Here is a 23,904-nt window from a genome sequence, read left to right as displayed (position 1 = left end):
GCAATCCTGAGATTACCATCCTCGAGGTCCTGCTTTTCAACTTCCTACCAAGCTCTCTATACTCACTGTCCAGGACCTCCTCACTCTTCCTTGCTATGTCATTGGTACCGATGTGCACCACGACATCTGGCTGATCACCCTCCCACTTCAGAATGTCATGCAATCGATCAGAGACATCCTTGACCCTGGCACCCGGGAGGCAACAAACCATCCTGGATTCTCTGTCACGACCACAGAACCTCCTATCTGCACCTCTAACTATCGAGTCCCCGATCACTACCGCTCTCCTCTTTTTCCTCCCTCCCTTCTGCACTGCAGAGCCAGACCCAGTGTCAGAGATCCGGCTACTGCAGCTAGTCCCAGGTAAGTCATCCCCCCCCCAACAGTATCCAATGCGGTATACTTGTTGTTGAGGGGAATGGCCACAAGGGAGCCTTGCTCTGCCTGCCCTTTCCCCTTCCCTCGTCTGACAGTGACCCAATTTCCTGTCCTCTGCTCCTTTGGCGTAACTACCTCCCTGTATTCTCGCTCAGATCCAGTGGACTCTGCTAGTCCCTAATGTCCCACTGTCAACAGCAGGAAAAAAAAAATCAGCTGGTACCTAGGACCACGGTTATGTCTGCTTCGGAAGCTAACCAGCATCGCCTTTTGCGGGAAGCAAAACAGATTGAAACTGCCCATGAAAAATGTGAGCGAGGTGTTATTGGTGTAATATAGAGCGCCCAAGTACCCGAAGGTCCCACACACTGGCATTGATCTGAGGATACTACTGAACAAGCCGAAGCACGCTGCACCATTGAGTGCTGGTGGGCTCTGTCGGATGCGGGGCAGGCCGGCTTGGGTTGCTTCCCAACAGTCCGCTGTGATAAAGTGCAAGGAAGAGCGAGGCGCCAGTTGCTCCAGAAGGAAGTGCGAACTGCTGAGGAGGAGCTACGTACCAGCAAGATTGATGGCATACGTGAACAGGATGGGACCAAGTAATGGAGTGCAACATCTCGTTGGGGGAAATTTTGCGAGCTGAACCCCACGGCATCACGGTCCTGATCCAGTCGGTCTATGTCGGCTTGACAAGCCCTGCGAAACTCAACTGCTGGACCAAGGCAGGAACACCTGCATGTTCTCTTTGCTGAGGGAAGAGGAGCACATCCTCAGCAGCTGCTCAAAAGCCCTGGGGCAGGGCAAGTATCGTTGCTGCCAATCAGCTGCCGAATACAGTGGAAGACACCTTGCGCATAGTCATCACCCAGGCGAAACGCCGTCATCCGGCAAAGCTTTTACTGAGGCAGGGTTAAGGCTCACATCCAACCTAAGGCTTCTGCCGACCTTCTGGGAACACCAAAGGACTGGCATTTGAGTGTCAACCAAGGGAAACAACTCTGATTCCCTGAGCACATCTGCTCGGCCTTGTATGGGCCAGACATAGTGCTGCTGTCAGTCATCAAGACTGGTGGTCCTGTTGGAGCTGATCGTTCCCGGGTAAGACAGATTGAGGAGGCCCATGGAAGGAAAAAGACAAAGTACCAACACTACCTTGTGGGGTGTTGCAGCATGGGGTGGCTGGCACACTATATGCCCATAGAGGTGGGCTGCAGCGTGTTTGCCCGTGTATCCTTCTGCGAAGCCTACAGCCGCTTGGGCGTCTCAGGATCCCAGAAGAGGAATGTCATCAGGTTAGCACAGCGGCATCAAAGCAAGCCTCAACATGGCTGTGGATCAGGAGGTGTGTTATGTGACAGAATATCACTCAGACACAAGTTGGGGCTTGATCAATTACGGCTGGGTTGACCGAATGTGTTGGATGTTGAAGGACCCGAAATACCCTGTGACCGTGGTGACATCACGATGATGTGTCTGAGTTCATCTCTGAGCAGGCTGGACTCAATTTCTAAAAGAAAAATGGATGTGCTAGCATTAGAGAGCAGATTCACAAAAATGATCCCATGAATGAAAGTGCTGACCAATAAGGAGAATTTTACTGCAGGAGTTTATAAGAATAAGATATATCCCATTGAAACCCATCCAAAATTGGAAGGCAGATATAGTGGACATAAAAAATGTATCCTATAATCCAGGAATTTAGGACTGGGGGCACATTCTTAGAATAGAAGTGTGCCTGCTCTCAACAGAAATAATGAGAAATTCTTTGCTGGCGAGTTTATTGCCGATAACGGTTGTGGAGGATGCGACTGGGTATATTTAAAGCAGACACCGATTGGCTCATGATCTATAACAGTGTCAAAGTTTACTGCGAGAAGGAATAACAATAGGATTGAGAGGATTTGTGGAGCAAATTCAATCAGCCGGATGGTCTAATTCTGCTCCTCAGTCGCATGGTCGTAGGCTGCACGTGGAGTATTGATTTCACTTCTAATCTCAAACTGTCGGAAGAACTGGAGAGGGTGAAGGAAATGTTCACCAGTATGTTGCCTGGATTCGACTGCATGTGCAACAAGGAGATGTTTAACAAACTGGGTTTGTTTACTGTGGATATTTTGAGAGATCTGATAGAGGTGTATCAGATTGAGAGACAGAAAGTTAGAGTAGAGAGCCATTACATTTTATCTGGGAGTGAAGTATCTAATACCAGAGGGCATTTGGTTTAGGTGAGATGGGTACATTGAAAGAACATGCAGGACTTTGTTTTCGGCAGTTTTCTTTTTCTTGGCAGTTGATCGGGACAGGACTGCGCAAGCACGTGTAAGTCGGATCGTGAGGCAGCGGGAGTATTTAAAAGAGAGCAGTTTGTGGAAGTCGGCAATTTTCTTCGGCAGTTGAACAGGGCAGGACTGCGCAAGCACGTGTAAGTCGGACCATGAGGCAGCGGGAGTATTTAGAAGAGAGCAGATTAATGGAGCGGGTGACATTGGAGTGGGCGACGGATTAGAGGGAGACAGAGTAGGAAGGCTTTGGCTCCTGAGGCTTCGGTGAACAGAGGCTGAGAAAGAGCTTCACTCCAAGTGAGGTAAGTCCGGGTAAGTTCCTTTAATAAATCGAATTACTGTAAGAGTAGGTAATGGAGGCAGCAATTAGGGCAGTCGAGTGCTCCGTTTGCAGGATGTGGGAAGTCAGGGCGAGTACAGTCGTCCCTGATGACTACGCCTGTGAAAGGTGCATCCAGCTGCAGCTCCTGACAAACCGGGTTAGGGAACTGGAGCTGGAGCTGGATGAACTTCGGATCATTCAGGAGGCAGAGGCAGAAATAGATGGAGTTTCAGGGAGATAGTCACCCCTATGAGTCAGGAGACAGGTAGCTGGGTGACTATCAGGAGAGGGAAGGAGAATAGACAGAATGAGCAGAGCACCCCTGTGACCGTTCCCATCAATAATAAGTACATCGTTTTGGATACTGTTGATGGGGTTGACCTACCAGGGACAAGCTGCAGTAGTTGCCTCTCTGGCACTGAGACTGGACCCTCAGCTCAGAAGGGAAGGAGGGAAAAGAGGAGAGCAGTAGTGATAGGGGATTTGATAGTTAGGGGGACAGATAAGAGGTTCTGTGGAAGAGATCGAGAATCCCGGATGGGTCTGTTGCCTCCCTGGTGCCAGGGTCCGTGATATCTCGGATTGAGTTTTCGGAATTCTCAAGAGGGAGGGTGAGCAGCCAGATGTCGTGCTCCATGTAGGCACCAATGACGTGGGTAGGAAGAGTGACGAGGTCCTGAAAGGTGAGTTTAGGGAGTTAGGTGCCAAGTTAAAGGACAGGACCTCCAGGAGAGCAATCTCAGGATTGCTACCAGTGCCACGTGCAGGCAGGTTTAGAAATAATAAGATAGCGCAGATCAACATGTGGCTGAAGACATGGTGCAGGAGGGAGGGCTTCAGATTTATAGATAATTGGGCGGTTTTCCAGGGAAGGTGGGACCTGTTCCGGCGGGACGGTTTACATCTGAACTGGAGGGGGACAAATATTCTCGCAGGTAGGTTTGCTAGAGAGGCTCTGGTGGATTTAAACTAGATACAACGGGGGAGGGGAACCAGAATGTAGGAACAGATGTAGGGAAGAAGGAAGAAAAAGAAAATAGTAAAGTTGTTTGCACCGTTAGTGATAAACAGAGAGTAAGGGATGGAAAATTTCTTAAATGCATTTTTTAATGCTAGGAGCATTATAAGAAAGGTGGATGAGCTGATACCTAGAAGTATGATATGGTAGCTATTAGTGAAACATGGTTGCAGGAGGGGTGTCATTGGAAACTAAATATTCCTGGATTTAATTGCTTCAGGTCTGATAGAATTGGAGGAATAAGAGGGGGAGATGTTACATTGCTTGTCAGAGAAAATATTACAGCGGTGCTCTGGCAAGATAGATTAGAGGGTTTGTCTAGGGAGGCTATTTGGGTGGAATTGAGGAATGGGAAAGGCGTAGTAACTCTTATGGGTGTGTATTATAGACCATCAAATGGGGAGCGAGAATTGGAGGAGCAAATTTGAAAGGAGATAGCAGATATTTGTAGTAAGCACGAAGTTGTGATTGTGGGAGTTTGTAATTTTCCACACATAGACTGGGAAGCCCATACTGTAAAAGGTCTGGATGGTTTGGAGTTTGTAAAATGTGTGCAGGATAGTTTTTTTGCAGCAACACATAGAGGTACCAACGAGAGAAGGGGCAATGTTGGATCTCCTGTTAGGGAATGAGATAGGCCAGGTGATGGAAGTTTGTGTTGGGGAGCACTTCGGGTCCAGTGATCACAATGCTATTAGTTTCAATATAATTATGGAGAAGGATAGGGCTGGACTCAGGATTGAGATTTTTGATTCGAGAAAGGCTAACTTTGAGGAGATGTGGAAGGATTTAGGAGGAGTGGATTGGGACAATTTCTTTTATGGGAAGAATGTAATAGAGAAATGGAGGTCATTTAAAGGTGAAATTTTGAGAGTACAGAATCTTTATGTTCCTGTTAGGTTGAAAGGAAAGGTTTAAAGTTTGAGAGAACCATGGTTTTCAAGGGATATTGGAAACTTGGTTCGGAAAAAGAGAGATATCTACAATATATATAAGCAGCATGCACTAAATGAGGTGCTTGAGGAATATAAAGAATGTAAAAAGAATCTTAAGAAAGAAATTAGAAAAAGCTAAAAGAAGATACAAGGTTGCTTTGGCAAGTAAGGTGAACATAAATCCTAAGGGCTTCTACCGTTATATTAATAGCAAAAAGATAGTGAGGGATAAAATTAGTCCCTTAGAGAATCAGAGTGGACAGCTATGTGAGGAGCCAAAAGAGATGGGGGAGATTCTGAACAATTTCTTTTCTTCGGTATTCACTAAGGAGAAGGATATTGAATTGTGTAAGATAAGGGAAACAGGTAGGTAAGTTATGGAAACTATGATGATTAAATAAGAGGAAGTACTGGTGCTTTTAAGGAATATAAAAGTGGATAATTCTGCAGGTCCGGACAAGATATTCCCTAGGACCTTGAGGGAAGTTAATGTAGAAATAGCAGCGGCTCTGACAGAAATATTTCAAATGCCATTAGAAACGAGGATGGTGCCGGAGGATTAGCACATTGCTCATGTTGTTCCATTGTTTAAAAAGGGTTCTAAGAGTAAACCTAGCAATTATCAGTCTGTGAGTTTGATGTCAGTGGTGGGTAAATTAACAGAAAGTATTCTTAGAGATAGTATATATAATTATCTGGATAGGCAGGGACTGATTAGGAACAGTCAACATGGATTTGTGCGTGGAAGGTCATGTTTGACAAATCTTACTAAATTTTTTGAAGAGGTTACTAGGAAAGTTGACGAGGGTAAAGTGGTGGATGTTGTCTATATGGAGATCAGTAAGGCCTTTGACAAGGCCCCACAAGGAAGGTTGGTTAGGAAGGTTCAATCGTTAGGTATTAATATTGATGTAGGAAAATGGATTCAGCAGTGGGAGACGCCAGAGAGTGGTGGTGGATAACTGTTTGTCAGATTGGAGGCCGGTGGCTAGTGGTGTGCCTCAGGGATCTGTACTGGGTCCAATGTTGTTTGTCATATACATTATTGATCTGGATGATGGGGTGGTAAATTGGATGAGTAAGTATGTAGATGATACCAAGATAGGCGGCGTTGTGGATAATCAAGTAGGTTTTCAAAGCTTGCAGTGAGATTTAGGCCAGTTAGAAGAGTGGGCCGAAAGATGGCAGATGGAGTTTAATGCTGATAAATATGAGGTGCTAAATTTTGGGAGGACTAATCAAAATAGGACATACATGGTAAATGATAGGGCATTGAAGAATGCAGTAGAACAAAGGGATGTAGGAATAATGGTGCATAATTCCTTGAAGGTGGAATCTCATGTGGATAGGGTGGTGAAGAAAGCTTTTGGTATGCTGGCCTTTATAAATCAGACAATTGAGTATAGGAGTTGGGATGAAATGTTGAAATTGTACAAGGCATTGGTGAGGCCAAATCTGGAGTATTGTGTACAGCTTTGGTCACCAAATTATAGGAAAGATGTCAACAAAATAGAGAGGGTACAGAGAAGATTTACTAGAACGTTACCTGGGTTTCATCACCTGAGTTACACAGAAAGGTTGAACAAGTTGAGGCTATAAGGCTAGAACTTGCGGGTGTGAATTGGGATGATGTTTTTGCAGGGAAATGTACTATGGACATGTGGTCGATGTTTAGAGATCTCTTGCGGGATGTAAGGGATAAATTTGTCCCGGTGAGGAAGATAAAGAATGTTAGGGTGAAGGAACCATGGGTGACAAGTGAGGTGGAAAATCTAGTCAGGTGGAAGAAGGCAGCATACATGAGGTTTAGGAAGCAAGGATCAGATAGGTCTATTAAGGAATGTAGGGAAGCAAGAAAGGAGATTAAGAAGGGGCTCAGAAGAGCAAGAAGTGGGCATGAGAAGGCTTGACGAGTAGGGTAAAGGAAGACCCCAAGGCATTCTTCAAATATGTGAAGAAAAAAAGGATGACAGGAGTGAAGGTAGGACTGATTAGAGATAAAGGTGGGAAGATGTGCCTGGAGGCTGTGGAAGTGAGCGAGGTACTCAATGAATACTTCTCTTTGGTATTCACCAATGAGAGGGAACTTGATGATGGTGAGGACAATATCAGTGAGGTTGATGTTCTGGAGCATGTTGATATTAAGGGAGAGGAGATGTTGGAGTTGCTAAAATACATTAGGACAGATAAGTCCCCGGGGCCTGACGGAATATTCCCCAGGCTGCTCCATGAGGCGAGAGAAGAGATTGCTGAGCCTCTGGCTAGGATCGTTATGTCCGCGTTGTCCACGGGAATGGTACTGGAGGATTGGAGGGAGGCGAATGTTGTTGCCTTGTTCAAAAAAGGTAGTAGGGATAGTCCGGGTAATTATAGACCAGTAAGCCTTGCGTCTGTGGTGGGAAAGCTGTTGGAAAAGTTTCTTAGAGATAGGATCTATAGGCATTTAGAGAATCATGGTCTGATCAGGGACAGTCAGCGTGGTTTGTGAAGGGCAGATCGTGTCTAACAAGCCTGACAGAGTTCTTTGAGGAGATGACCAGGCATATAGATGAGGGTAGTGCAGTGGATGTGATCTATATGGATTTTAGTAAGGCATTTGACAAGGTTCCACACGGTAGGTTTATTCAGAAAGTTAGAAGGCATGGGATCCAGGGAAGTTTGGCCAGGTGGATTCAGAATTGGCTTGCCTGCAGAAGGCAGAGGGTGGTGGTGGAGGGAGTGCATTCAGATTGGAGGATTATGACTAGTGGTGTCCCACAAGGATCTGTTCTGGGACCTCTACTTTTCGTGATTTTTATTAACGACCTGGATGTGGGGGTAGAAGGGTGGATTGGCAAGTTTGCAGACAACACAAAGGTTGGTGGTGTTGTAGATAGTGTAGAGGATTGTCAAAGATTGCAGAGAGACATTGATAGGATGCAGAAGTGGGCTGAGAAGTGGCAGATGGAGTTCAAACTCCAAGGCAGAGTACAAAGTAAATAGCAGGATACTTGGTAGTGTGGAGTAGCAGAGGGATCTTGGAGTACATGTCCACAGATCCCTGAAAGTTGCCTCACAGGTGGATAGGGTAGTTAACAAAGCATATGGGGTGCTAGCTTTCATAAGTCGAGGGATAGAGTTTAAGAGTCGCGATGTAATGATGCAGCTCTATAAAACTCTGGTTAGGCCATACTTGGAGTACTGTGTCCAGTTATGGTCACCTCACTATAGGAAGGATGTGGAAGCATTGGAAAGGGTACAAAGGAGATTTACCAGGATGCTGCCTGGTTTAGAAAGTATGCATTATGATCAGAGATTAAGGGAGCTAGGGCTTTACTCTTTGGAGAGGAGGAGGATGAGAGGAGACATGATAGAGGTGTACAAGATAATAAGAGGAATAGATAGAGTGGATAGCCAGCACCTCTTCACTAGGGCACCACTGCTCAATACAAGAGGACATGGCTTTAAGGTAAGGGGTGGGAAGTTGAAGGGGGATATTCAAGGAAGGTTTTTTACTCAGAGAGTGGTTGGTGCGTGGAATGCACTGCCTGAGTCAGTGGTGGAGGCAGATACACTAGTGAAGTTTAAGAGACTACTAGACAGGTATATGGAGGAATCTAAGGTGGGGGTTTATATGGGAGGCAGGGTTTGAGGGTCGGCACAACATTGTGGGCCGAAGGGCCTGTACTGTGCTGTACCTTTCTATGTTCTATGTCCTATGTTCTATGTTCTATGTTCTACGTTCTATAAGTTGGGTCTTTATTCACTGGAACGTAGAAGGTTGAGGGGGGACTTGATAGAGGTACTTAAAATTATGAGAGGGATAGATAGATTTGATGTGGATAGGCTTTTTCCATTGAGAGTGGGGGAGATTCAAACAAGAGGAAATGAGTTGAGAGTTAAAGGGCAAAAGTTTAGGGGTAACATGAGGGGGAACTTCTTTACTCAGAGATTGGTAGCTGTGTGGAACGAGCTTCCAGCAGAAGTGGTTGAGACAGGTTCGATGTTGTCATTTTAAGTTAAATTGGATAGATATATGGACAGGAAGGGAATGGAGGGTTATGGGCTGAGTGCAGGTCGGTGAGACTAGGTGAGAGTAAGAGTTTGGCACGGAATAGAAGGGCCGAGATGGCCTGTTTCCATGCTGTAATTGTTATATGGTTATATGGTTTATTGATTTATGCATTTGTTTGTTAGCTTGTTTTGTTGATAGAATTATGTGTACCGGGAATGTACTGCCTGGATGGTTACTCAGGCAACTATGATAGTCGTGTTGAAGGTGCTCCTCGATATGCACATGAATGCAAAGGATATGATCAATATAAGAGAGGGTATTAGGGGTTTGCTTTTGTTTAACTACAGATATAAAGAGATGTAAAATCAGTCAGCTGCACCATGTGTGCCAGTTTCACCATGTATGCCAGCTTTACCATACGTGCCAGCTGTACCATGCATGCCAGCTGCACCATGCGTGCCAGCTGCGGTACTATCCAAATATCTTCACAGAATTATGCCTCACAAAGTCGCCGACCGTCATGAAACATCTCAATCACTCAGCACATGCCATCTCGTGATTGTTACCGTCAGCAACGGGACGGGGTACAGAAGCCTGGAGCATACACTCAATGATTCTGAAACAGCTTCTTCCCCTAAGCCATCCGATTGCTAAATGGACATTGAAACCATGCACACTACCTCGCTTCTTTGTCAGATTTCTGTTGTTGCATTATCTTTAATTGAACTATTCAGTTATATATTTAACTGTAGGGGACTTACTGTCACTCATTATTTCTTTATTATCATGCGTTGCATTATACTGCTGCCACTATATTAACAATTCTCATGACATATTCTAGCGGTATTAAACCTGATTCTGATTAATTTTGATTCCTAGGTTCTGCTAAGCCACAGTCTAACATTTGAGGTGTGGTTTGAACTGAGCATTCCATCACTCACCTTTCAGTTTAGTGGGAAACTCAGATAACCCTTGGGCGAAGTTCATGTATTCCTGTGGATCAGGGCCTGTTTAAATCAAAAGCTTTCATGAAAACAGACTTAATATAATTAAAACTGTTTATTTCAATGTGACTGTGTCCTGTGTGTGGCTTTCACATACCGAGCACCTGTATTTCCTTCAGTATTTTGTCCAACTCCGGTAACTCAGTCCTCATTTGCAGAAAGGATTCCCACATCGCCCTCCGGGTCCGCGAGCCTTTCCCCATCACCAAACTGAGGAAGAGTGCAGAACTCTCTGCCCGGTTTCTCTTCTCTGTCAGTTCAGTGACTTTCTAGAAAGAGAAGCAATGAATTTATTGTGGCAGACAGAAAAGATAGAGCATGTGGAGGAAAGTACATGTTCATTGTGCCGGAAGCTCCGGACCAGATGCAGTCACTGGGCAGCCGTCTCAGACAGTAAACCTCCAGATTCTCTCATTAACTGAAGGAAAGTCTAAATCAATACAGTGTAAGAATACGGCTTTACTGACATTCCGCAGTAGATGCAACGTGATTAATATCCTCGATCTTTCAACGTGCAACATTACAGCAACAGCATGTGACAACAAGAACGCTAGAAGGGAGAGTGAAACAGTTGGAAAATCGATGACAACCATCACTGAATCATGGCTGAAAGGAGATGATAGTTGTGTGCTTACAACCAAGGATACATATTGTATCGAAATGTTAGGCAGATAGGTGGTGGGTTTAGATTGACTCTGCTGGGAAATAAAAACTTAGAATGAGGTGACATCGGATCGGACTATTTTGAAACCTTGCAGGTGGGTAGAAAGTACAAAGGTAAAATGACCAGGATGGAAACTATATACAGGCCTCTGAGCTGTAGCTAGGATGTGGTTTACAAATTACAACGGGAGATAGAAAATGCATGCAAAAAGATCAATGTTAAAATAGTCACGGCGGATTTCAATCTGCAGGTAGCTTTGGAAAATTAGTTTGGTGCTGATTTCCAAGAGGGGGATTTTTAGTATGCCTACGACATGCATTTTAAAGCAGCTTGTGATTGAGGCCACTATGGGAAAGGTGGATCTGTATTCTGAGTTGTTAGTTATACCGTATTTGATTCGGGAGCTTAAGGTGGTCGTAATATGATAGAGCACACCCTGCAGTTTGAGAGGGAGAATGTTAAGTTCAATGTATCGTGGATAAATGGAATTAAAAAGGTGTGGGAGAGGAGCTGGCCAAAGATAATTTTGAATATGACAGGGCTGATGGCAGGGCAGGAATGCTTGGAGTTTCTTGGAGCGCTTCTGGAGTCTTAGGGGAGATCATCCCAAAGATGATGATTTGTTTGAAAGGGAGGGTGAGCATCCATGGCTGGTGAGTATAATAATAATGGCCCCGTCTGTATAATAATGGATGTGCCCGGTTTAGGACTCAATTGGGTGTGGAACAGCGTCGGCTGTGGCTGAATAAGCCGATTCTTGAGCGACAGTCCGGGCACAGACCTGGGCAATGAATATGGAGATCCTGGGCTGCCCAAACATCAAGGTCCCCCTCTTGGCCTCGTGGATGTTGTCCTAAGGAATGCAAAGCAGTACATTTGTCATCAGCTTGGCTGCAGGAGCTGCCGGGAGGTGACGTGATACGTCATCCAACCGCTTTAGGGGCTCCACTCCGGATTTGTGTAGGGTTTACTTCTTAGCCTTCTCTTCTCCCGAAGATACCCACAAGGCAGTGGGATCCGTAACCCTGGATAGGGCCGATACCCGGTACTGTCAGCCAGAGCCAGCTGAGCCCGGCCCTCATGGCTGGCGAGTAAGCCAGCAAAAACCACAGGAAAGGGCATAGAATACAGCAAAAGCAATGGAAAGCTGGAGGGTGTTGAAGCCTTTAGAAATCAACTGAAGGCAACAAAAAACCCTCAAGGAGAAAACATGAAACTTGCAGGTAAGCTTGCTAATAATATAAAGGTGTTTTTCAAAATGCTCTTCAGATATGTAAAGAGTGAAACCGAGGGTATTGTAGGTACCGGACTGCTGGGAAATGTAGATGGTGTGGTAGTAACGGGGGACAAGGAATTGGTAGAAGATATTAGTACAGCAAGTACTTTGTATCAGTTTTATTTGTAGAAGACATTAGAAATGTACCAGAAATTTGTGAATGTCTGGGTGGGGGGTGGGGGGGTGGCGCAGAGGTAATGTAATTTCAGTTATTAAGGAGAAGATCCTTGGGAAGCAGAAGGTACTAAAGATTGACGTGTCACGTGGTCCAGATGGACTACACCACATTGGCTCTGAAAGAGGTAGATCAAGAATCATTGTGGAGGTATTTGTAATGATCGTTCCAGAATCACTAGATTTTGGAATCATTCTGGATGGCTGGAAATTTTAAATTTTACTTGCACCGTAAGAAAGGAAGGAGACAGAAGAAAGGAAACAATAGGCAATTAACCTAGTTAATGATTAGGAAGATGCTAGGAGTCAATTATTGACGATAAGGATTCGGGGTATTTGGAGGCATATAACAAAATAGGCCAAAATCTATTAGGGGGAATCTTGACTAACAAATCTATTGGAAATATTTGAGGGAATAGAAAGCAGGATCGACATAGGAGAGTCGGTATAGATTGTTTACTTGGCTTTTCATGGGACCTTCGTATAGGTGCCGCACATGAGGCTGCTTGACAAGATTAAAAACCAGTCGTGTAACAGGAAGGATACTGGCGTGGATACAGAGTCCATGTTTATTCCGAATTAGACATTTGGCTGACTGAAAGGAAGGGAAGAGTGGGAATAAAGAGGGTCTTTTCTTCTTGGATGCCATTGATTAGTTGTGTTCTGCAGGGGTAGGTTCTGGGATGGCTTCTTCTCGCATTGTACATCAATGATTTTGTCCACAGAATGATGGCTTTATGGCCAAGTTTGTGGAAAATGCGAAGGTAAATCGAGGATCAGAAAGCATTGAGAACGTTGGGAGTTCATAAAAGCAAAAGAACAGATTGAAAAAATGGACAAAGCAGTGCCAGTTAGTAGACAGTATAGGGAGGTATATGGGCATGCAATTCTGTAGAAGTAATGATGACGCAGACTATTCAAATTTGGGAGAAAATTCAGAATTCAGAGTTGCAAAGGGTCTTGGGAGACCTAGTACAGGGGTCTCTATTGATTGAGCCGGTGTTGAGAATGGCAAACACAGAGTTAGCAATTATTTTTGGAGGATTAGAATATAAGACAAATGTTGTAATATTTTGGCATTGGTCGAACCTCACTTTTGTATTGTGATCAGTGTTGGTAGCCTTATCTGTGAAAAGATATGATGCTATTGGAGAATGTCCAGAGGAGAATCAAGAGAATGAACCCTGGAATAAAAAGGTTAAATTATGAGGAGCAGTGGGTGACCCCGTGCCTGTACTCGGTAGAGGTTAGAAGGACAAGGGTGAATGTCATTGAAACTGACGGAATGTTGAAAGATGTAGATAGAATAGATAAGAGAGGTTGTTGACTATAATAGGGACGTTTACTGTAATGGGGATTCTTGAACTGGAAGACACAGCCAGCAAGGGTCGTTTAGAACAGATGAGGAGGAACTTCCTTAGCCGGAGGTAGCGAATCTGTAGCATTTATTGGCACAGACAGCTGTGGGTATCGAGTAATTGGGTCTATTTAAAGTAGAGGTGAGTAGATCTGCAATGTTTACCGGGAGAAAGCAGAATAATGGGGTTGAGAGAGATAATAAATCAGTAATAATGGAATGGAGGACAGGCCGAATGGCCCATTTATGCTTCTATGCTTTCTGGTCTTATGATTGACATGTGAAAACAACACAATGTCCATGCAACTGTCTCAGGATTCAGATATTTACTGCCTGTCACTAATGCTCTAGAATTGTGTCACTTCCTCAATGCAGGATGGGCTTCCTGATCAGCCGGGGAATCCTAAATTAAACATCTTCAACCATATTATCTTACCATGGATTGAAGGTCATTGATAATGCAACTAAAAAATGGATGGGTCTTAGAAATTGTTCTGAGAACAAAAAACTGCTGTGATATTCTGGAGTTCAAATGATTGATCTCCAAGATAGGTTATCAAAAGAGAAATGGAAAGATGCTCCATAATAGGAATAATGGACAATAATCATGGAACGAATCAGCATAATTTCTTGAGGTTCCACTGCACTGGAAAATAATCCCAGCTTCACTACAACTAGGTCTGAGGAGTTACAGTTGTGAAAGGGATTTAAAGATGTAATTTCCATACTACTAAATTTGAAGACTTCAGATGATGAAATTATAGATGAACATACATATTTACAGATGACTCCTCTTTACTGAACAGCGGACTTTAGATAACACCTGTCTATTATAGACAGCTCCACTGAGTCCCAATGAGAACAGAGTCACTCACAGGTGTAAATCATTTAATATTCTAATACCACTCATGGCTGGACAGTTCAGATCTTGGATATGACCATCAGTGTTTATGAGGTCCATGGACAGTGGCCTGAAATATCATGTTCATGTCTATCTTTAGGTAGGTATTCAGCAAGTCAACAGTTTTCTTTTTTTTTTTTTTGGTTTGTCCTTTATCTGCCCTTTTAGGGCAACCTAGTGATTTCTGGTGTCATGAGTTGTCAGATTCCTGTATGGTAGATCGTGTCTTATAGAGTTTTTCAAGGATGTTACCAGGAAATGTTGATGATGTCTCGGAAGTGGATGTGGTCCACCTGGGCTTTAGCACACATTCGGACCAGATATCACTTCATTCGGATATCGCCCATGCACGAAGAGAGAGGCATTGAAGCGGGTCAATATTTCACAAGCTTTAATGTTAACAAAGTTAGAGGGAAAGGAAAACAATAAACGCTACATCAAACAGGCCGTTAACAATTACTCTCAAATGGAAAAAGAAGCCAACACCGTGGCTGAAAGGAATAGCTAAATACATATAAAAAGGAAAACAATGAAAACTGGTAGACTTCAGAGACAGTTGACTCGACTGCCCAATTTCTCATGCAAGACCAAATGCAAGCAGGCAGCGAACCGATGCTGTGCTTCCGCAAAAAGAATAGAGTTAAATACCATCACAATGAAATAATACTTCGTTGACACGTGCATATTCACGAGCGCGATTGCTGTATCTGCTCAGCTGCCGAATCCGTGATTGTAACAGGAACCACTTCCCTCGGCTCCTGAGGCGCAGAAGACCTCTGTGCGCCAGAAGTCCTGGATGAGCGACTTGTCCATGTTCTTCGCCGGGATCCAAGTACATTCTTCTGGACCATACCCTTCCCAGTCCACAACGTACTGAACTTTACACGTACCGGGCGAGATACCAGGAGGTGACATAGTCCATCTACCAACCAGCAAGAATGGAGAAGTGGGGTGACTGCGCCCGTGGAAGAGGTAGCAAACAGTTTAAGCTGGGAGACATGGAATACTCGGTGAATCTTCAGTGATGCTGGTAGATGCAATCTATATGAAACATTGCTGCCTGCCTTTTCCGATTCAAGCAGTCCCACATCGCTCGTTGCTAATTTGTGGCTCTCATCTGCCAGGGGAAGATCCCTTGATGACAACAATACTGCCTGTCCTGGGACATAGATGGCCACTGCCATTGTCTCTTTATAAACTCCTGGGTCCGGTGCATTACTGGATCTCCAGCCAGACGAGTTGTGTGTCCTCCTTTAGACACGTTAGGCGCTCCGCATCATGGACAAACAGCCATCAGGAAGTTCAGCCGCCCGGGCTTGTGTCCGACTGTCAGGCGATCCTCATCTCCGCCTCTATCCTTCAGATCACCATTGGAACAATACATGAGCAAGGAAGAATGGGTTCTGTATCGGAATTGTCCTCAGATCCTTGGAACTGTCGGTAGAGAGCGTTGGCCTCAGTATTCTTGCTGCCGGAAGGATAGGTGAGGATGGAATTGAACTGTGCGAAGAGGAGAGTCCACTCACCTTCTAGATAGATGAGTTTCTTTGCATCGTAAATTTAGGGGAGATCCTTGCTATGTATGTAGACCAAGAAAGGATGTTCTGCCCCCTCCAGGCAGTGTCGTCATTACTCCCTGACAGCCAAAATTTCCCGGTTTCAACATCGGAGTTTCTCTGAGCTGCAGTCAAGCGAAGAAAAAGAAATATCCAAGAGTGGAGCCCGCTATCCGCAGAAGAGCGCTGAGAGAGGACAGTTCCAATGCCGACAATGGCTCTGAATGATTGTGATGTGCCTGGTGAGTGCATTTATGGTAGACGCGATAGAGCCGAAATTCCGGAAGAATCGCCGATAAAAGTTCGCAACCCCCATGAAGTGCGCACTTGTTTGTCTGTAGATGGTCTTGGAAACTCTATAATTGTCTGATCTTTATTCTGGTCTTTTTGAACAGTGGATGCGTTAAGTATATAGCCCAAAAAATGACTTTATGAAACTTACATGTTTTGTGCTTGGAGTACAGGCTGTTTGCAAGAAGTTCTATGTGCACCCTCCGGAAATGCGAGATGTGTTCCCGATGAAAGCGGCAAAAGATAAGGATGACAACTAAATATACAAATCTAAGCTGTTTCATCATGTCCCTGAGTATTGTTAACTGAGGCCTGGAATACAGCGGGTTTGTTGGCCACACAAAAAGGCATTGCCAGATACTCATAGTGGCCATTAGAGGTGTTAACAGCTGTTTTCCACTCATCTCCTTCTTTCCTGCGAACTAGATTGTAAGCATTGCGCAGATCAGTTTTGGAAAACATTGTTGCTCCCTGGAGATGTTCAAAAGCAGAGGCCAGCAGGGGAAGAGGGTAGCGGTTCTTCATAGTGTTGTTATTCAGGGGCCGATAATTGATGCAGGGACGGAACTTGTCATCTTTCTTGCTCCCAGTGAAGGCTAATTCTGCCGGCGAGGTTGACGGACGCATAAACCCCGTGGCCAATGCCTCCCGGACGTATTCCTCTATGGCTACCGTTTCAGGACGAAAGAGTGAAAAGAGCCAGCCCTGGAAAGGGCCAGTGCCAGGTAGCAGGTCTACAGCACAGTTGTGTGGCCGGTGTGGGGGTACGGAAGTAGCCTTCTTTTTTCACTGAGGAACTCAAGAAGTTACGCATATTTATTCCCAGACAGGTCCACATCTTTAGCTGACACAGGAGAGGATTCATGGAACGGAGCTTGAGCTGACTGGTAGACAGGGATGATGGTCCCCACTCTTGGAGTGCGTTCAGAGACCAGTCGATTCGTAGTTTATGCCGGGATTACCAGTGGAGACGAAGTACCAGTGGCTGTTCAGGCAATTCAACCAGATGGAGAGTTCTTCACGATGGTCGCCTTCGGGCACAAGTTTGCGGGGTTCGACAGAATGATGGCAGTGGCTCAAGCGCGGATGACGACCGTCCAGTCCCTTGTCGTTGGTTTGAGATGTCTATGAGACTCACGGCTGCAGCAGAGTCGATAAACTCCTTGCGGTCATGGGTCCAACACCCCCACGATAAGGCAGCAGCTAGTATTACATAATTAGAGAAAGTTTATGAAATACATAAACGACTCGTCAGGACTTCCCTCCCTACTGACGGGTACCCTCTTTTACTGGACGGTTGGAACATGCCACCTGCAGATGTCCTGTACAGCCACATTAAAGGCAGGAACCTGCTCCCCTGCGCCTTCTTGTTCTTCCTGACACAGGCGCACGCGCCACGCATGCACAGGCGCCTCCGTTGACTGGGTGCTGGGTTGTGACAGAGTGGGAGGACCGGGAGTGCGGTGAAAGATGGTGATCAGAGAGAGCGTGGGAAGCTTGAAACATACTCTCCGTGCGCCACTCAGTTACCCATCATCAACTCGAATAGCCAGGTTAGTCAGGTCATCCAGACTGTCCTACGCGTCTGTTCGGAACCCCTGTGTTCTGTCCACGCTGGAAAACAATGATGTGGGATCACTCATTCTGACCCGCCTTGACTGTAAGAATGCAGAATTTGACTGCACAGGCTCTCACTGTCCCTTTGCTTTGGCGCAGTCCAGGAGACAGTGGGCAGGTTCCTTCGCCCGTGCTGCAAAACCATCCTTCACTCTGCAACAAAATGTAGGAAAGACTGGACTGCGGGGTATCCTTGCTACCGTAAAGTGCAGAACAGGCTGATTTGAGATCCATCTGGGAGTTTGACTCATGTACGACAGTCTTCGCGCATATCAATAAAACTAGCAAACTGGGCTTGAATGCCAGCTGACACTGGGTAATAAAATACGTACAGCCATCAGGATCTTTCTGGTGGAGGAATACGGTTCCTGTCTGTCGGGTTTCGAATGCGTGAGTCAGTTCAGGTCCGACAGCGGGAATATTAGTAGCAGAAGACCTGCGAGATGCTGAGAATGAGACTGACGCGTACTGAGGTGCTGAATTGGCGAGAACGCTAATGGCTGGCAGATGACGCTGGCTGTCCGCACTAAGCTCGTGGACATCGTCCGTGAGACAGGTTACCACAGGCAACTGACTCTGATTGTCTGTGGTGAGCGGTTGTATAGTTGCTGCGAGGGATGATACCTGTTCCTCCATATGAGTCTCACTTGTCGGCACGAGATTATCTCCCTCATTGCTTCTGTAACTTTGCTCAGAACAGATTCAATTGCCTCTAGCTTGTCCCCTATCTGATCAAGCAATCTCAGAGGCAAGGTCGGCAGCTGTCTCTCTCTGCTGGGTCCACCTCTGTGTATCGAGACTTGCTGTCAGTATCTTCGGATATGACCCAGGAGCGGAGAGAGCGAGAGAGACACTAGAACTGGTCAATAGTTCACAGACGTTAATGTGAACAGAGTTAGAGGGAAAGGAAAACAATAAACGCTAGGCCAAACAGGGCTGTTAACTAAATCTCTCAAATGGAACACCAAGCCAACAATCTGGAAGAAATGAATAATTGATTTCATTTCATTTTTAACACCTCTTTATTGATACAAAACATTCTACAGATATAAAATGGTACAAGATTACAAGAAATTAATATATATAGTTAATAAAGCTGAAAAAAATTATCAAAAAATAATAATATGATAATGAAAAAAATATTTTTTATTAAAGAAAAGAAGGAAAAAGAGAACCCCAACTACTAAAAAAGGGGGGGGGGGAACAGTAACTACAAGAGAAAGAAAAGGGAAAAAGAAGAAAAAAGAGAGAGGGAAAACCCCATTAGCAACCAGCTCCTGGAGCAATACGACTTACAATCATCTATATAAATAAAGAAGAAAAATCATCAACTGCCAATTCACATTTATATAAAATAAGATTGGAAGGGAACCATATAAATTAATTCAAATTAAATGACAATATTTGGCAAAAGAGCCCCATCTTCTCTCAAAATCAAATCGAGGATCAAAAGTTCTACTTTTAATTTTTTCCAAGCTAAGACATAACATTACTTGAGAAAACCATTGAATTAATGTAGGGACAGAGGTATCTTTCCATTTCAATAAAATAGCCCTTCTTGCCAAAATGTGACAAATGCAATTACATGTTGGTCTGAAGATGAAATACCCTGAATATGATGTGGAACTATTCCAAATAATACAGTCAATGTATTAGGTTGTATATTAATTTTCAGAGCTTTAGAAATTGTAGAAAATAAAGATTTCCAAGAGGATTTTAATGAAGAACTTGACCAGAACATATGTGACAAAATGACTACTTCAGTTTTACACCTATCACAATAGTTATCTATGTTAGGAAATATTTTGGATAGTCTCTCCTTTGTTAAATAATAACGATGAACAATTTTAAATTGAATTAAACAGTGACTGGCACATATCGAAGAAGAATTGATAATTTTCAAAACTTGCAACCAATCTTCATTAACAAAGGTCATATTAAGTTCTCTCTCCCAGTCTTGTTTAATCTTTAGTGAGAGGTTACCTTTTTGTAGTAAAAATAAATTATAAATTCTACCAATGGAACCTCTCACTGAAGGATTCATATTTAAAATAGTATCCAACAAGTCAGATTCTTGCTTATATGGAAACTTAGATAAGTATTTTTGTAAAAAAATGTCTAACCTGAAAATATTGTAACAAGTGTGTCTGAGAGAGAGAATATTTGCTGATTAACTCTTCAAAAGTCATCAATCGACCACCGCAAAATAAATCTACAAAAAAAACAGATCCCCTTATTTCTCCATAAGAGAAAAATGGGATTGGTTATTGATGGTTTAAATAGAAAATTTCAATATAAAGAACTAGACAATTTAAATTGTTTCAAATTAAAAGAGTTGAGTGTTACGTACCCCGTAACTGGGTTGCCAAACCAGCAGAAATGGATCACTCAGTTGGAGTCTGGATTACTAGAACTAGGAAAGTTTTATTAAAGGAACAAGCAACATAGTAATCGAAAGGATAATAAATGCAACAGTTCAGCAATGATAAACACACATGTGCACAGAATTAAGATAACAGCATCAATCAAACTCTATCGTTGTCTAGGGGTAAATGACCAAATTTCAAAGTGACACAAAAGTTCAGTCCAATTTAGTTCAGTTCGCAGCAATCATTGCCATGGCGATGGACAACGTGGGGGGAGAGAGAGAGAGAACGGGAACGACTGATCATTCAGACACGGCTTCACTCATAGACCGGCGATATGGCTTACAAGCAGCTTTTGGGCAGGTCCTTGGTGATATCACCTGAGGTCACCGACTGTGACCCCTCCTCCAGATGCGGTCGATCCTCTGCAGTGAACCCGGCACCCAAGCGAGGGTGGACACACACCGGGTTCCCGCTGATCGTACCTTTCCACCCTGTGCGTTTAAGGTCCGATACTTCCCACCGACTCGTGAGAGGCGCACCACTTCCAGGGTCTCGTTACCTCGGGTGTTGTGTGTGTCCTGCCTTAGCGAACCTGTCCCTTTTTATCCCCCTGCTGGGGTATCACCTGTCCATCACTTCAAACAGTTCAGGGTTCAAAGGGGGAGCCGCTCTAGACAGCTCTCTATACATCTCCAGGTGCTGTTTCATTGTGTCCCTTATCTCTCTCTTGAAGACAGGTGGCAGACCAACTGCTGTTCACACAGGACAGCTAACATCTTATCTATGTGTATTCGTCACATGAGAAACTGAAACCAAATCTGTAAGGACTGTTTAATAACAGGGTAGAGATTTAAATCTGGAATTTTAGCAATTTGTAAAGGTAATGGAGCTCCTAATAATGAGGTTAAATAAAATTGTTTGATAGCTTTTAATTCCAAATCAATTCAAGCTGGTTTTTGGCTCCTATCGAGCCAATATACCCAAAAGCATAATTGTCAAATATTAACAGCCCAATAATACAATCTTAAATTAGGTAGTGCAAGTCCACCATCTTTTTTTAGATTTTTGTAAATGATACTTATTAATGCTTGGGTTTTGATTATTCCAATTAAAGGACGAAATAATAGTATCAATTTGATCAAAAAAAATTAGTTAAAAGGATAGGTATATTTTGAAAATTATTTTAAAATCTAGGTAAAATCATCATTTTCACGGCATGAATATGACCTATTAAAGAAAGTGTAAGTGGTTTCATCTAGAAAATAATTGTTTCATAGAATCCATTAAAGGAACTACATTAGCTTTATAAAGATCTTTATTTTTTTTAGTAATGATAATAGCTAAATATTTAAAAGAATTCACAATTCTAAATGGAATTTCGTTATATATAAAAACAGGAGCATTTAATGGAAACAATTCAGTTTTATTTAAGTTGAGTTTATAGCCAGAAAATTTTCCAAAATCATTTGATGTTTCCAAAAGATTAGGAATAGATTCTTCAGGATTCGAAATATACACCAAAAGATCATCTGCGTAAAGAGAAATCTTATGTGTGGTCCCATTTATTGAGATACCATGAATATTTTTAGTTTCAGGGAGTGTTATAGCCAAAGACTCCAGTACAAGATTAAATAATAAAGGACTTAATGGACATCCCTGTCTAGTTCCTCGTGGGAGTGAAAAAAGGAGACCTGAAATTATTAGTAATAACGGTAGAAATAGGATTCTTATAGATCATTTGAATCCACGTATTAAAATTATTACCAAAGCCAAATTTTCCTAATACATTAAACAAATATGTCCATTCAACTCCATCAAATGCCTTTTCTGCATCAAGAGTAATAAGACATTGGGGTATCTTGGATAGTGATGAGTATATAATGTTCATCAATCTCCAAACATTGGAGAAAGAGTACCGGCCTTTAATAAAACATGTTTGATCCGTAGAGATGATTTTAGTTAAAATAGTTTCCAAATGGTTAGCCATTATCTTAGAAAGAATTTTTGCATCCACATTTAATAGCGAAATATGTCTATGTGATGAGCATTCAGTGGGATCTTTATCTTTCTTAAGGATTGAGGAAACAGAAGCTTCATAAAAAGGAGGTAAATTACCCTTCTCAAAAGATTCATGAAATATTTTCCAAAAGATAGAGGAAAAAGTAATTTTTCAAATTTTTTGTAAAATCCTACCAAATAACCATCAAGTCCAGGAGCTTTACCTGATTGCACTGACAACACAGCTTTCTGAATTTCATGCTCAGTAGTTGGACCATCAAGGATCTATTGATCTTCGACAGTAATTTGAGGAAATTTAATCTTATGTAAAAAAAAACCTTCATTTTGGAGGAGTCTGCAGGAAATTGAGATTTATAAAGCTCGGAATAAAAGTCCTGAAATATATTATTAATGTCTTCATGATTACTTACTATATCTCCATTATCATTATGAATCTTTAAAATTTGTCTTTTAGCTCTCGCTGCCCTTAATTGGGAAGCTAAGAGCCTATTATTTTTATCCCCAAATATATAAAACTGACTTTTTAATTTAAGCAAATATCCTTCAATAGGATAAGTTAATAATAAATAATATTGTGATTGTAATTCCACTTTTCTTTTATACAAATCAACGTTTGGAGAAATTGCATTGATGTTATCTAACTCTTTAACTTGCTTAGAAATTTTATCTAATTCCACATCCTTCCTATAGTGAGGTGACCAAAACTGGACACAGTACTCCAAGTGTGGCCTAACCAGAGTTTTATAGAGCTGCATCATTACATTGCGACTCTTAAACTCTGTCCCTCGACTTATGAAAGCTAACACCCCATAAGCTTTCTTAACTACCCTATCCACCTGTGAGGCAACGTTCAGTGATCTGTAGACATGTACCCCGAGATCCCTCTGCTCCTCCACACTACCAAGAATCCTGCCATTTACTTTGTACTCTGCCTTGGAGTTTGTCCTTCCAAAGTGTACCACCTCACACTTCTCCGGGTTGTACTCCATCTGCCACTTCTCAGCCCACTTCTGCATCCTATCAATGTCCCTCTGCAATCTTCGACAATCCTCTACACTGTCTACAACACCACCAACCTTTGTGTCATCTGCAAACTTGCCAACCCACCCTTCTACCCCTACATTCAGGTCGTTAATAAAAATCACGAAAAGTAGAGGTCCCAGAACAGATCCTTGTGGGACACCACTAGTCACAATCCTCCAATCTGAATGTACTCCCTCCACCACCACCCTCTGCCTTCTGCAGGCAAGCCAATTCTGAATCCACCTGGCCAAACTTCCCTGGATCCCATGCCTTCTAACTTTCTGAATAAGCCTACCGTGTGGAACCTTGTCAAATGTCTTACTAAAATCCACATAGATCAAATCCACTGCACTACCCTCATCTATATGCCTGGTCACCTCCTTAAAGAACTCTATCAGGCTTGTTAGACACGATCTACCCTTCACAAAGCCATGCTGACTGTCCCTGATCAGACCATGATTCTCTAAATGCCTATAGATCCTATCTCTAAGAATCTTTTCCAACAGCTTTCCCACCACAGACGTAAGACTCACTGGTCTATAATTACCCGGACTATCCCTACGACCTTTTTTGAACAAGGGGACAACATTCGCCTCCCTCCAATCCTCCAGTACCATTCCCGTGGACAACGAGGACATAAAGATCCTAGCCAGAGGCTCAGCAATCTCTTCTCTCGCCTCATGGAGCAGCCTGGGGAATATTCCGTCAGGCCCCGAGGACTTAT

The 23,904-nt window shown here is 43.4% G+C and overlaps 1 protein-coding gene across 4 annotated transcripts in view; it reads right to left on the bottom strand.

The window, feature by feature from the left end:
- LOC134343793 (NACHT, LRR and PYD domains-containing protein 3-like) overlaps positions 1-23,904 on the bottom strand; it is a 120,029-nt gene that overhangs the window by 21,656 nt on the left and 74,469 nt on the right. For 3 of the 4 annotated variants that reach the window (XM_063042528.1, XM_063042529.1, XM_063042530.1), the window contains 2 exons: positions 10,031-10,202; positions 9,871-9,936 (listed from right to left, as the gene is read on the bottom strand). In XM_063042528.1, coding sequence (XP_062898598.1) covers positions 9,871-9,936; positions 10,031-10,202 — 238 coding nt within the window. Of the gene's footprint in view, positions 1-9,870; positions 9,937-10,030; positions 10,203-19,892; positions 23,367-23,904 lie in introns of those variants that run through there. The other variant, XM_063042531.1, reaches the window with a different exon arrangement.

The sequence above is a fragment of the Mobula hypostoma genome, chromosome 3 (genome assembly GCF_963921235.1).
Source record: "Mobula hypostoma chromosome 3, sMobHyp1.1, whole genome shotgun sequence".
Taxonomy (NCBI): Eukaryota; Metazoa; Chordata; class Chondrichthyes; order Myliobatiformes; family Myliobatidae; genus Mobula; species Mobula hypostoma.
The sequence above is the reverse complement of the archived record's forward strand: the minus strand, read 5'-3'. Positions and strand labels throughout refer to the sequence as shown.